The sequence below is a fragment of the Colobus angolensis genome, unplaced genomic scaffold, assembly GCF_000951035.1.
Source record: "Colobus angolensis palliatus isolate OR3802 unplaced genomic scaffold, Cang.pa_1.0 Scaffold292, whole genome shotgun sequence".
Classification (NCBI taxonomy): domain Eukaryota; kingdom Metazoa; phylum Chordata; class Mammalia; order Primates; family Cercopithecidae; genus Colobus; species Colobus angolensis.
The window spans coordinates 1,592,315-1,607,404 of NW_012116177.1; the positions used below are offsets into that span (position 1 = coordinate 1,592,315).

Sequence of the window (15,090 nt, forward strand, 5' to 3'; positions counted from 1 at the left end):
CAGGAGTATTATTTGTAATTTTTGTTCAAAAATAGATTTTGGTTGTCTTTCATTTATTCAGTGGATTCGTTGTATTAAATAAGGAGGGCTATTTTTAGAAAGGAGAGGAAAAATTCACATTTAGCAATCAATTATAGTATTTTGATTGATGATGGTGTAAATCCCAAGCTTTGTACTGTCGGTGGATAAGTGAGGGTGGTCACTTCTGCTAGGTCCTTGTCTTTTTGTGGTAGTGGTCTAACAATGCGTAAGTATTGTCAGCATTACCATAGGAGCCCCCCTTAACGTCTTTTCAAAAGGCCAAGTCATTACTTGAAACATCTGCATTTGTTAACATTAAATCAAGCTCCTTTATCATTGTTAAAAATTACTTAGGGCTTTCTTACTCACATTTCCTTCTTTGTTTCCACTGTGCAGGCATAGAATATTGATAGTACAAAATGTGTTAGAATGCTCAAACATAGGGTTTTTGGTGATATTTTAATAATAAACCTGTTTTTGCAGCATAGCCTATCATGGATTTTTTTTTTTCAAGACAAATTTTAGAATCATTCACGATCCACTATGAATTCATGCTGAATGTTCAGAATTTTTAAAGCCCTTTGGCAGTCATCTGCTTCTTGCCCAGAACATATGACGATTTCTCCAGGAGATTACACTCATACATGACAAACTCTGTTTAGGGCCTGCTCACATTCAAAGACAGAGCAATGAGCTCTGAGCTCTGCCTGATCCCTTTTACTTTCTGACACTGGGGGAACAACCCACTTAGCCACTTATATTGGAGCTTCTCAAGGCAGAAGGCAGCCATCTTGGGCAAAATTGCATCAACTTGCTCTGAGCCCAGCTATTGTAAGTAGTGATCATTTGGCTTAAGGGGACTTAATGCTTTCTGACCACACCAACTGGTGTAAGGACAAGCTGACCTCACAACTGAATGGTCTCCTTACCCTGCCCATCTCTCACACTCCACTCATATTGCTGCCCTCAAAATTTTGCAAGCAGGAAGTAGAAGTCAATCTCTTTGTTCATATGCTCTCCATCTCCCTCAGACACATTACAAACTGTCCAAACACCTAATCACCTCACTCACTTCTGATTCTCCAAGATTGTCAGAGCTTAGCAAATATTCATGTGGAAAGTTAAATGCTTGTCTGACTGGCAAGCATGCCAATCTTTCTTTGCTTGTGAGTGGGGAGCAGTTCCTTTCTCTTCTTTACAGGTTGGGGAAAGGAAATGAATTGACACAGCACTGTCTATCTTGATGATCTATTTCAATCTCCCTTTCTAATTTATTATCAATTCTCCTATAGGCAGGAAATGGTTCAGTGTGATGAAATCACTAGATAGTTTCTATAATCTTAATTAAGTCTAGCATAGGTGTATCTAGTTTTTCTTGTTTGTTTATTTTCAGAAAGTGAATGTATTTATTACCTACTGTTTTCATTATTGAAACTTCAGCAAAATTTCCAAGACAATAGGAAAAGACTCCTTCAACATCCTGTTGCTTTATCTTATGGAGTAGTTAGCAGATTGTTAAAAATTGTGGCTGGCAATTTTCATGATTCTGAAAAAGTTAAATAATCTTATTAAGTAATCACTAACTTTCTATTCATGTTTCTGATTGCATTTCTGCACATTTAATCCTGAGGTGGTTAAATACGTGTGAAAAAGAAAAAAGTCATGAAATAATGTTTTCCATTTTCCCATTTCACATGCCTTTCACTTTGACAGAAGATATAGGATAACTTGCCTCCTATTGATGCAAACTATCAATAAGTGTTGAACTTGCTGTAATGCACAACGACCTTGAGATTGGGAGTCTAAATATTCTCTCAGTACAGGGTGAATGGTAGATATATGGGTTCCTGTGACTAGATATGTGTGTGTGTGTGTGTGTGTGTGTGTGTGTGTGTGTGTTTCCTGGAGCTGTAGCAAGAGATTTCTACCAGATGTAACCCATGGAGTAAAAATGGGAATAGTAGCCAAACCAGATTCACTGGCAAAACTGAAGCTCAAATACCATAAGCAGAAATAAAGTCAGGAGTCACAGATCCAGAAGACTGAGCCTTAGTAGAAATAAAATGAGGGAATAGATTGGGAATAAGTAAGAGGAGGTTCACAATAAAAGCTATAAACCCTGGTGGATACCTAAGTCTTGCTTTAAGGATCTATGGTATATGTATGCACTTGAGTTGGCCTAATTTAAAGAGCCAGAGCTAGCCACGATGAAAATAGCTATATTTTTCTTATTTAAAGGTCATTTTTTGGTGGAAACCAAAAATGCCTGTGAGAATGAAACTTCAAAACTGCTTGCATTTCTCTAAGGTCATTAGACTATATATTAAATTCCTGGCAAGTTCTTATTTCTTATTTATGGTAACACAAGTCAATCTATTTTAAACATATGATGCTCTCTGGGAAAACAACAATAACATATACAATATGGCGAACTTCAATGGGTCCAGAAGGCAGATTTTAGTCTGTGGTGTGAAACCAAATTGTGAACCAGGGAGTAAATGAAAAAGTCCTCTAAATGATAAATGACAGTCCAGAGCTTACTCCAGAGAAGAGGTTGGCACACTTTCAAAACCTTACCCAGACAATTGTACCTAGAGTAAGGGAGCAGATGAGAAGCAGTAATATAATGACAATGGTGAGAAATAACAGCCAATTTAGAGGAAGGACAAAGGACTCTTTATGCAAAAGAGAAGCATATTAGGGGCAATTTATTAGAGGAAAGGGCTCTATATGTCTTCTGAGTTATTAGGGAATTATTTCATTATAAACAGTTCACTAATTTATAATAAAAAAAAACTCAGGTTGTCATTACAGCCTAAATAATTAACGGTCAAATAATTTTCTTAAAAATATGGTTTTCAAAAGTGACATTGTTGCCTAGGCATGGTGACTCATGTCTGTAATCCCAGCACTTTGGGAAGCCGAGGCAGGTGGGTCGTTTGAGCCCAGGAGTCTGAGACCGGCCTGAATAATATGGCAAAACCCCTTCTCTACAAAAAGTACAAAGAAATTAGCTGAGTGTGGTTGCACACATCTGTAGTCCCAGCTACTCGGGAGGCTGAGGTGGGAGAATCACCTGAGCCTGCAAAATCGAGGTTGCAGTGAGCCATGATCATGCTGCTCTACTCATGCCTGGGAGAGGGGCATGAGACCCTGTCTCCAAAAAAGCAAAACAAAAACAAAAAAAATTGACATTGTTAAAAGAGAAAAAAAAACTATACTAAACAGTTGATTTTCCTGATAATGTTAGAGATATTAGATTTTGCTCTTTGTATTCAAGATAATACATTTGAGTTATTTTTGAAGGCTTGGTTGAAAAATTTCAAAAAAAAAACCACCCAAAATTAACATTGTTAAAAGAGAAAAAAACCTATACTAAACAGTTGATTTTCCTGATAATGTTAGAGATATTAGATTTTGCTCTTTGTATTCAAGATAATACATTTGAGTCTTTGAAGGCTTCGTTGAAAAATGACTAGTGTACTACCAACAAGCAAAGTTGTCAATGACTTTTCTCATTGGAACTTTTCTGCTTCACCTTTACAAAGGAAGATGGCTGCTGAGTGGCCACGTTTAGAGTGGTAGACAAAGAGAGGGTAGGATATGGGGTGTTTATTCACAGGAAGCCTGCAGAGTTAAATATCTCTGGTCTATAGAAACTTTAGGACCAAATTTCCCATTACCAGTCAATGAGTGGTACTTGTTGGATTTGTGATGTGTGTCTTCATCTTTATTCGCTCCCAGCGTTATCAAGGTCAAAGTTGAGAGATTATTTTAGATAAGGGGAATGGAGCCAGAATTGAGATTACCTCAGGAGTTAATTCTCCCTAGAGGAGTAGCTAATCTGGGGACCCTCTGTGGTGATTGTTGGTGCTTCTCACCACAAGAGGTTCTCATCTCAGGATTCTGAAAAGAAAGAGTAGTAGAAACCATTATTTTCATTGTCTTCTTTTTGCCGTGACTGCAAGGGAATTCACAGCCCTTCTGCCCTTCCACCATGGAATAACGCAGCAAGAAGATCCTCACCAGATGACCCCTTGATCATGGATTTCCCAACTTCCAGAACCATGAGCCAAGTAAACTTCTACTGTTTATAAATTACCCAGTCTGTGGCATTCTGTTTAGTGACAATAAATCAGACTAAGATAGCTGGGTGGAATTATTCTCCTATGATTTGAAGAAGGCAGTGTTTCTCAGTATTTTTATTGCTTCTCTGGTTTAGGGGATTTTCAAACTGATTATTTTAATTAAGATACAGAGTATCCATTGTAAAATGTAAGTTATTTATACAATAAAATTGGGGCAGGTTTAAAGGAGGACAAACTATTCTATCATTTTTGCTTAATACTTTTAGCAATTCCTTTTTCCTCATTCTTCCAAGAATCTCATTCTTGTCATTTGCATTATTTTGATTATTATTCTTTGGGTATCTCAATTCTCTTTATATGACAATAGTAAAGTAGTAATAGTTTCAATATAAATTTCTTTGCTGTTTAAAAATATGCAAAACACAAGGGAACCAAGACTGCTTGGCATCTCATTGTACCCCTTCAACCCTTGCTCCTAACTACACCATACCAATATGTACTTGTTTATCACTAGAAATGATAATATCAAATAATCTAAGAAGTAATTTTTCTCATGAGATGTATTTATAGGTATTTTCAATAGCTTAGCTTTAAATTTAAGAAACAGAGAAGGACAATTATAATCTGCAATTTGGGCGAGGAGCAGGGAAGAATTGATAGACATTTGTTGACTGGGTACAGGCAGTACTAGCTATGTCTCCAGTCAAGAAGTTGCATAACTTAATGGTCATGCTTTCATGTTTGCCGAAATTCTTTAAACCTTATGTACTCAAAGATTAAATGAGATAAAACACACATTCGTGGAAATGAACTAGAGATAGCCTGAGTGGTGATTCCTCCTCTGTATTCAACCTCACAGGTGTTGAGCTTTTGTATTTGAGCCAAATTAGTGCTCTTCCTCTTTCCTGCTTTAGAATGAGCTGCTTCTCAAAAGGCTCTTATGTCTTTCTTGTAAAGAGACTTTTGTTAAGTGTACCAAAAAAAAAGAGTTTATCAGTCCTTGAGTCATCTCCAGTCTTAAAAAACCTGAGTCATAGAGTGAACATAGTGTAGTATAGAATGATGTATTAGGCTGTTCTTGCTTTGGTATAAAGAAGTATCTGAGATTGGGTAATTTATAAACAAAAGAGGTTTCATTGGCTCACGATTCTGCAGGCTGTGTAAGAAGCATGGTCCTGGGCATCTGTTCGGCTTCTGATGAAGCCTCAGGAAACTTGCAATCATGGTAGAAGGCAAAGAAGACCAGGAATATCACATGTTGAAAGCAGGAGCAAGTAAAAGAGAGTGGTGAGGAAGGTACCACACACTTTTAAAGGACCAGATCTCATGAGAACTCACTATCATGAAGATTGCACCAGGCTGCGAAGGATCCGTGCCCCCATGATCCAAACACCTCCTACCAGGCCCCACCTCCAGCTTTTGGGATTACAATTTAATGTGAGATTTGAGTGATGACAGATATGCAAACTATGTCAGATGGGAATTAAGCTATAAATGTATCTCCTCTCTGATTCATTAAAACTCTGAATAGACTTTTTGCTAAATTGCTTTGGAAACTTGGTATATGTTTTTACTGTTAATATTTCAGATGTATTTTTCTTGTACATATCATCTGCTACAAATTGGTAAAAAGTATTTTGAAGATCCTTAGGGTTTTTTTTTTTTTTTTTGAGACAGTCTTGTTTTCTCACCCAGGCTGGAGTGCAGGTGTGCAATAGGCTCACTGCAACCTCTGCCTCCCAGTTCAAGCGACCCTCTCATCTTAGCCTCCCAAGTAGCTGAGACCACAGTCATGTGCCATCACACCTGGCTAATTTTTGTATTTTTGGTAGTGATGGGTTTCATCATGTTGGACCAGCTGGTTTTGAACTCCTGACCTCAAGTGATCCATCTGCCTCAGACTCTCAAAGTGCTGGGATTACAGGCATGAGCCATGATGCCCAGGCTGAAAATTCTTAGATTAGGTCTATGCTGTCCACACAGCTTATTAGGGGGAGGAATGTGTAGGATCATCCACATCTTGGAGCTTTGTAAAAATGTCCTGGATGTCATGATATACAGGATTTCTTCCTCTATAATAATATTGTAAATGTGGTTATGGAAGCAAAAGTAGTGGTTATAATAGAGAAGACTATGAGTTTGAATATGTGTGAGTGTGTGTGCACTCACATACCCTTGGACAGAGTAGTGGCTAAACAGAGAGCTACAGAGTATTGATGAGTTGAGCTTTTAGCACTTACTCATCAATATTGTGTATTTATAAAACATATTTTGAAGAAATGTTCATTTTTTTATTTTTTTTAATTACCAGGAAAATAAATACCAAATCTTTGGCAAAGTCAAATCATATTTTGTATTTTTCATTTATACAGGAGTTACCAGATCCATAATGCTATTGTAGAAGTTTAATTTAGATAGGACTTACTTTATAAAAGCCATTTATTTTTTGGTTTTTGGTGTACTGTTTTTTAAAGGATATTTGTAAAATATATTTATAAATTAACCTCATTTAAAATTAAAATTATTATATATGTTTGTGCATATATCATATCATTCTTTGAATATAGTGCAAAAACTGGATAATAGTACAATTTGCCTTTTTATGCATTGCACAGTAAGTGAAAAAGTTCTATTTTTTTTTGAGACGGAGTCTCTCTCTGTCGCCCAGGCTGGAGTGCGGTGGCCGGATCTCAGCTCACTGCAAGCTCCGCCTCCCGGGTTTACGCCATTCTCCTGCCTCAGCCTCCTGAGTAGCTGGGACTATAGGCGCCCGCCACCTCGCCGGGCTAGTTTTTTGTATTTTTTAGTAGAGACGGGGTTTCACCGGGTTAGCCAGGATGGTCTTGATCTCCTGACCTTGTGATTCGCCCGTCTCGGCCTCCCAAAGTGCTGGGATTACAAGGCTTGAGCCACCGCGCCCGGTCGAAAAAGTTATTATGAAAAAGCACAATGAATGAAAATAAAAGCAAGGCTCAGTAATTTGCAGAGAGGTTATGTTTCATTAATATCTGCCTCATATAAGCAGTCAGCATGTAAAAATGATGGAAAAATCTGACCAGGAGTTTAAAATTACAAATTATACATAGAATGTGCACCAAATTAGTTAGATAATTAATTGAGAAGCATAAATTTTAAAAATCTAATTGATGTTGTACATGTGATAATCAGAGTCATTCTTCTACAATTGTTAAATATAATTTGTCTCATAATGCTACCCTTTGGTAAATTGTTTTAACAGTGTATGATATATGTAGCTTATTAACAGTTTCATTAATTGCTATTAGAGGAAAGAAGCTATGAAAGCTGGTACACATAGGAACAAATGTTGAGGCAGATGGTTGAAATTAGTGAAACATGATCAGTTGCTGAACCAGTTTACTTAATTAGCTTTCTGCATCAGAATAGTTAAAATAAATTTGTCATATTGTCTTCAGGAAATTGAAATTCAGGAGATGATCATCACATATATTTTTAAAAATTAACACGACAAAGAGCAAAGAACTGTGGGCTCTGACCCATGACCATTAGTTTATTCTGTACTGAGAGTCTGCTGAACTGTTTAGAATGGAAGGGGAATTTTACTGTTAGGGAATAGCCAACTGCACTGACATCTTTCTACTGTTTGTAGCAGGGAAAACAGAGGGAGAAGAGCAAGTGGAAATTGGCCACTGCCCACAAAATTAACTTGATGCTGTTACTTCTTAGTTAATAATTTTCAGAGGAGTCGAAATGGATCTTTGAAATAACGGTTTCATACAACAGTTTCCTTTTCAGCAAGGTTCCAGAAAATTTCAAGAAATCAAAATTGTAATAGTTTTCATGCTAAGGCATTTTTGGCCATATTGCTGTGTATAGCGGGGGTGGGAACTCAATTTTTAAGGTACTTGTCTTGGTTAATTCCTATAGATTTCAGTTTGGCATCCACAGCAATAGCATGAACAACAAATAGTCAAAAATGGGGGAGATTTTAATAGAAATATGGTTTATATGTTGGAGAAACTCTGATGACGTTTGGAATTGTTTAATGGAATGCTCTAAATTGTTAATGGAATGCTCAGCTATTACATGATTTGTACCTGCCAAGGTTTGTATAGGCTTGGAACAATTTGCTATCCCTTCTCACAGGAATGTTTTTATATATTTGCCTTTTAGGACACATTTTTCAACTTTGTAGCAGAAGTACAGAACTTAGCTATCAGTATGGAAAGTTTCCAATGATACTGTCTTCATCTATTTTTTCAAACATATTACAAGTGAGGTTTAGATGATCATGTTTAACTACATGAATCTAAATAACTATAAACATGCATGATCTGTTATTGACACACCTACACTTTCCCCTTTGAGGTGTATAATGGGGTTCTTTCTGCTAGTTTTAGTGTATACATTATTTCATCCAAAAACTATGGAGCTGTGGCCACTAGTGGTTTGGCCTTTGTCACCTTTTCCGTCTTTACCATCACTCTTGGCCTTGATTAAAAAGGTGGGAGTAAGATCATTTTGTTGATAATACATTTATAGGCACTGTGTCAAGAGGGTTTGAACATTTCAAGGTCCCACAGATGTATTTATGTTCTAAACTTTAAAAAAGTTATTTGTTAATATGAAATTAAAAAATGAAAAATTGAAATTAAGAAATATTTAGATCTCCATTACATAATTTTCAAAAATATAAATTGTTATGTTAGTAAACTCTTATATAGTAATACATAAGTAATGTATATTGTGGGAAGAGGGTCTGTTTTTATGTTTACTATGAGGGAAACATTAATATAAAAATGTAGTCAATCCCTGTCAAGCTACATTTCTATGTCCATGCTTTTATTCAGCAAAGAAAACAATGCATATCTTTACAACTTGCTTAAGGCCATCACATTTTAGTTCTCTAAACTCTTCATAAAAGAAAAGATTTAGTTAAGCATGATGTTAGCTTGTTAGAATTTAGGAATGAAATTCTATGGCTTCATTCAGAGAAGCCAAGCATGATCATTCAAAAAATAAAAAGGTCAATTTTATTCTTAAAAGTAATAACAGGAATAAGGTAAAAATGCCATTATAAATGTTTTGCATGTGAAAAATATAGAAATAAAAGTATATCATAAACTGAGTAATGAGGCAAGTGGTACTACTGTTTTAAATAGCTAAAATAAATTATTATTAATTTATTCTCACTAAACTGTTAGTGTTATTTATATACATCACAACCTATCTCATGCACTAGATTTGTAATGCATTAAGATTAGAGACATTGCATCGCTAACTCATTTTTTCAGTTATTGAAAAAAATCAAACAAACTGACAGGTGCTCAATGAACATGACTTGATTCAAAATTTTTTTACCCTGAATGTTAAGACTATTTGGGAAAGCTGCTTCTACTTTGGATATAAAAAGCTCCTACTCTAACAATAAAAATAATTAATCTACAAAAGTATGTCTTGTTTGTACTCATCAGATAGTTGAAGTTTCAAAGCTACTAAGATCACTGAATTTCAGAGGATGTCAAGACCCTCCAGGAGAGGTGGACCACATTAAATTTGCCTTTGGCAGAACAAAGTAGAAAGAGATGGAAGCTATACAATCAGATAAAAAGAAAACAACTGTGTGATGGTTAATTTTATGTGCCAAATTAACAAGGCCAATGAGTGCCCAGATATTTGGTTGAACATTATTCTGAGTCTGTCTGTGAGAGTGTTTCTGGATGATATTAACGTTTGAATCAGTAGACTGAGTAAAACATATTGCTCTTCTCAGTGAAGGTGGGTCTCATGCAATCTGTGAAGATCTGGCCAGTGTGGTGGCTCACACCTGTAATCACAGCACTTTGGGAGGCAGAGGCAGGTGGATTACTTGAGGTCAGGCATTTGAGACCAGCCTGGCCAACATGGTGAAACCTTGTCTCTACTAAAACAACAACAACAACAAACCACAAAAAATAATCTGTGAAGGCCTAAATAGAGTAAAGTGCTAAGAAGGAATTATTTCTATCTGTCTAAATGCCTCCAAACTGGAACAGCAGACTTTTCTTGCCTTCAGATGCAGACTGAAACTGGAACTGATATGATTGGTTCTCCTGCATCTCAGGCTTTCAGACTCAGACTGGATCTATACCATTGGTTCCCCTCGGTGTGGACTTCTCAGTGCCCATAATCACATAAGCCAATTCCTTATAATAAATCATTTTATATACATCCTCTTAGTCCTCTTTTTTTTGGAGAATCCTGACTAATGCAAATTGAATATTTAAAAAATACTTAAAGGCCCAATAGGCCAGCATGATAGTTGAGAACTCATGGAAACCCCATACAAAGGAGAATCTGCAAGCACCCACTAATGCTTGTTCATGGGCCCTAACCAGGTACTCCTTAGTAGGACTGGAAGCATGACAAATTCTTTGGTGATGCAGGAATGTAGATACGACTGGTTGCTGTTGAGGGAAAGGTGCAATGTCTAACCCTGCTCTGAATCCTTTCCTCACATGAAAATAAAGGTGTTGCCACTAAGAGAGAAGCAGGCGACCTCCATACACCCCTGATACCAGTTTGGCTGCCATTGGAGTAGCAGGAGATGAGAAATGCTGTATTTCACTAAGAATAGAATAGAAAAGTTAAGTACATGATCTTACACTGAAGAAAAAGCAAGGTAGATCTTGGCTATCATGATGAGAGAGGAAGGAAGGAAGAGAAGGCTAAAATAAGAAAACTAGAAATCCCCTGGCACCTGCAAAAGCCTTGTACGCAGAAACAAGCTAATGCAGGCAGTATATTCTCTGGGAAAGGGGAAAGATACTGAATGGGGACCCACTCTGTGGCATGGGGATGCAAGGTCTGCTAAAAGGTGAAGATGGAGCAAAATACTGTTAAAACCCTCCAGCACCCTAGGTGCCTCAACCTAAGCACAAGGTAGTAGTAGTCTATGACTGGAGGAATTTGAAGTCTATGGTTAATCAGAGGTAATTAGAACAACAACCACAATCAACTGAGTTCAGCTACTACTTAGACTGACCTAACCTTCATATTAACGAACTGCCATAAGAAGTGTGCCCATTTCCTGTTGCAAATTTACCTCACTCTCAATTTTTCCTTTAGCCATGATGTCTACATTCAGTGTGTTATTATATGATACACACAAACAATAACAATGACTATGACAAATTACCCATTATCAAGAGATAAAGGAGTCAACAAAATCAAACCAAGATGTGATGAGATCATGGTAGTTTAGATGAAGTATTTCAAAACAACTGTGTTAAATATGTTAAAGAGTGTAGTAAAAAAGATTAACACATGTATGAACAAATGAGAAATTTCAGCAGGTACATAGAAATTTAAAAAGAAATCAAGTGAGAATGCTAGAAATTTTTTAAAAACATGCTAAACAGAGAAGAAGAATTTATTTGATAAATTTTCTGCTGAATGACTTACCAACAGTCTGGATGTAGCAGTGAAAGGAATTGTTGAACTTTAAGTTAGATCAATGCAAATTATCCAAACTAAAAAAGAAAAAAAAATGAAGAAACAATAATAGTAAGAGAATAGAATATTCAGTAGCCATAGAATAATATCAAATAATCTAACATACATATAGTTGAGGTTTTATGAGGAGAAGAAAGAGACTATGGCACAGAATATATTAAAAAAGATAATAGTAAATAATATTCCAAAATTAATGAAAGATAGCAAACAGCAGATTTAAAAAGCCAGGGTTTAAAGCAGAAGAAATAAAAAAAAAAAAAAATACTTGGGCACATCAAAGCTAAACTTCTGAAAACCAAATATGAAGATAAACTCTTAAAAGCATCCAAAGGAAAAAAATAAAACACGATTACATATAGAAAACCAAAGATAAGAATGTCAGCAATCTTCTTGTAAGAGACTAAATAAGGCAGAAAGCAATAAATCAATATCTTTAAAGTACAAGAAAAAAAACTGTTAACGCACTCAAAATTTTATACCCTACAAAACTATCTTTTAGCAATGAAAATAAAATAGAATACTTTTTAAGTAGACAAAAGATGAGAAAATTCATTGGCAGTGAAGTTTTGTACTATAAGAAATGATAAAGTTTTACAGGCAGAAGGATTATGATACATGATAAATATCTGGATCTATACAAAATATTGATAAAATGTTCTAAATAGTAAAGATGTGAGAATATAAAAATTCATTTAAAAATACTTCTGAAAGATAATTGAGTGAAGAAAAATAGTAACAGTACAGTGGGGAGACTGTAACATAATTAGGAGTAAAACATAACAAAATAATAGCACAAAGAATTAGTGGAAGGAAGTGATGTGTGGCTGTTAAAACGTATTGAAATGATATATTCCTAAAATTTAGACTGTAAGAACTTAAACATGTATATGGTAAATCCTAGAAAAAATAGTAAAAACAATTCAGAAAGCTCTGTCTTATAGGCCAATAGTGATGATAGAATTGAATAATTAAAATGCTCACTTAACACAGAAGGATAGTAGAAAAAGGAAGAGAAAAAGAATATATAGATACTAATGCGATGGAGCCTGGTGGACGGAAGTGGCTGTTGGAGGCTTTAAGTTTGCCACAGTTTACAAGGCCGGAGATAAGAATACCAACCAAATTGTTGCCATTAATAAAATCAGACTTGGACATAGATCAGAAGCTAAAGATGGTATAAGCGGAACAGCCTTAAGAGAGATACAATTATTACAGGAGCTAAGTCATCCAAATATAATTGATCTCCTTGATGCTTTTGGACATAAATCTAATATTAGCCTTGTCTTTGGTTTTATGGAAACTGATCTAGAGGTTATAATAAAGGATAATAGTCTTGTGCTGACACCATCACACATCAAAGCCTGCATGTTGATGACTCTTCAAGGATTAGAATATTTACATCAACATTGGATCCTACATAGGGATCTAAAACCAAACAACTTGTTGCTAGATGAAAATGGAGTTCTAAAACTGGCAGATTTTGGCCTGGCCAAATCATTTGGGAGCCCCAGTAGAGCTTATACACATCAGGTTGTAACCAGGTGGTATCGGGCCCCTGAATTACTATTTGGAGCTAGGATGTATGGTGTGAGTGTGGACATGTGGGCTGTTGGCTGTATATTGGCAGAGTTACTTCTAAGGGTTCCTTTTTTTGTCAGGAGATTCAGACCTTGATCAACTAACAAGAATATTTGGGTACACCAACTGAGGAACAGTGGCCGGACATGTGTAGTCTTCCAGATTATGTGACATTTAAGAGTTTCCCTGGAATCCCGTTGCATCACATCTTCAGTGCAGCAGGAGACGACTTACTAGATCTCATACAAGGCTTATTCTTATTTGATCCATGTGCTCGAATTACGGCCACGCAGCCACTGAAAATGAAGTATTTCAGTAACCGGCCAGGGCCAACACCTGGATGTCAGCTACCAAGACCCAACTGTCCAGTGGAAACCTTAAAGGAGCAATCAAATCCGGCTTTGGCAACAAAAAGGAAAAGAACAGAGGCCTTGGAACAGGGAGGATTGCCCAAGAAACTAATTTTTTAAAGAGAACACTGGACAACATTTTACTACTGAATGAAATAGTCAAAAAGGCAAATAATGGAAAAATAGTAAACATTGAGTAAATGCTGTAGAAGTGAATTTGTAAATATTCTACACATGTAAAATATATAAAACTATGGGTTATTTTTATTAAATGTATTTTAAAATAAAAAAGAATATATAGCACACATTTGTAAAAACAAATTGGTAAAGTTAAAGCCAATCATATTGGTAACTATATTAAATGTAAATTGTGTAAATTTGTCAGTTAAGAGCTAGCTATTGCCAAATTGAATTAACAAGAGCAAGACAAGTATATTCTATCTACAAGAATCTCACTTTAAATATATGGCTATAGATACATTCAAAATTAAAGGATGGAGAAAGGTATACCATGTAAACACTTGTCAAAAGAAGCTGAAGTAGGTATATTAGCATTACATAAAGTAGACTTGAGAACAGGAAAGATTACAAGAGACATAAAGGGATATTACATAGTAATAAAGGGATAATTTAATCTAGGAAAAATAGCAATTCTATGTGTATATTCTTCTAATGTTAGAGTTTCAAAATATATAAATAACTGATAGAACTGAAAGGATAAAGGGACAAATCCACAATTATAGTTGGAAAACTCAAAATTCCTGTTTTTATAAATAATACATGTGGACAAAAAATCAGAAGACTTAGAATGTACTGTCAACCATTTTTACTTCATTTACTTCATTGGTAAAATATTAGAATATTTTCCATAGACTATTTTCCAACAAACAATAGGAAAAATTATTTAAAGTTTACATGGAACTACTTAGTGTAGTTAACATTAAGATAGAGTATTTTCTGTGCCATTAATAATGCTTCAAATATTAAAAATTGAAATCGCCAGGTGCAGTGGCTCATGCCTGTAATCCCAGCACTTTGGGAGGATGAGGCAGGCAGATCATGAGGTCAGGCATTCAAAACCAGCCTGGCCAACATGATGAAACCCCATCTCTACTAAAAATACAAAAGTTACTCAGGCGTGATGGTGAGCACCTGTAGTCTCAGCTACTTGGAAGGCTGAGGCAGGAGAATCGCTTGAACCTGGGAGGCGGAACTTGCTGTGAGCCCAGATCCGGCCACTGCACTCCAGACTGGGTGACAGAGTGAGACTCTGTCTCAACAACAGCAACACTAAATTAAAATCATACAAAATACATATTCAGACCAAAATAAAACTAGAATTTGATATCAGAAAGATACCTGGAAAATCCCTAAATATTTGGAAATTAAACAAAATATTAAACATTGCATAGGTCAAAAAAAATCACAGAAAAATTAAAAAAAATTTTGAATGGAATGAAAATAAGGCATATTAAATTTGGGGTAACATAACCAAAGAGCTGCTTAATTGCAAATGTATAAAATCAAATGCTTATATTAGAAAATATTTTAAAAGGGCTAAAACTCATAATCTAACCTCC

The 15,090-nt window shown here is 35.7% G+C and overlaps 1 protein-coding gene across 1 annotated transcript; it reads left to right on the top strand.

The window, feature by feature from the left end:
• Positions 1–243: 243 nt before the first annotated feature.
• LOC105516857 (cyclin-dependent kinase 7-like) lies at positions 244–13,801 on the top strand. Its single transcript, XM_011949207.1, is given in 4 exon segments — positions 244–247; positions 12,628–13,229; positions 13,231–13,274; positions 13,276–13,801. Coding segments are annotated over 4 exon segments (1,005 nt in total). The 3' UTR covers positions 13,631–13,801.
• The last annotated feature ends 1,289 nt before the right edge of the window (positions 13,802–15,090 follow it).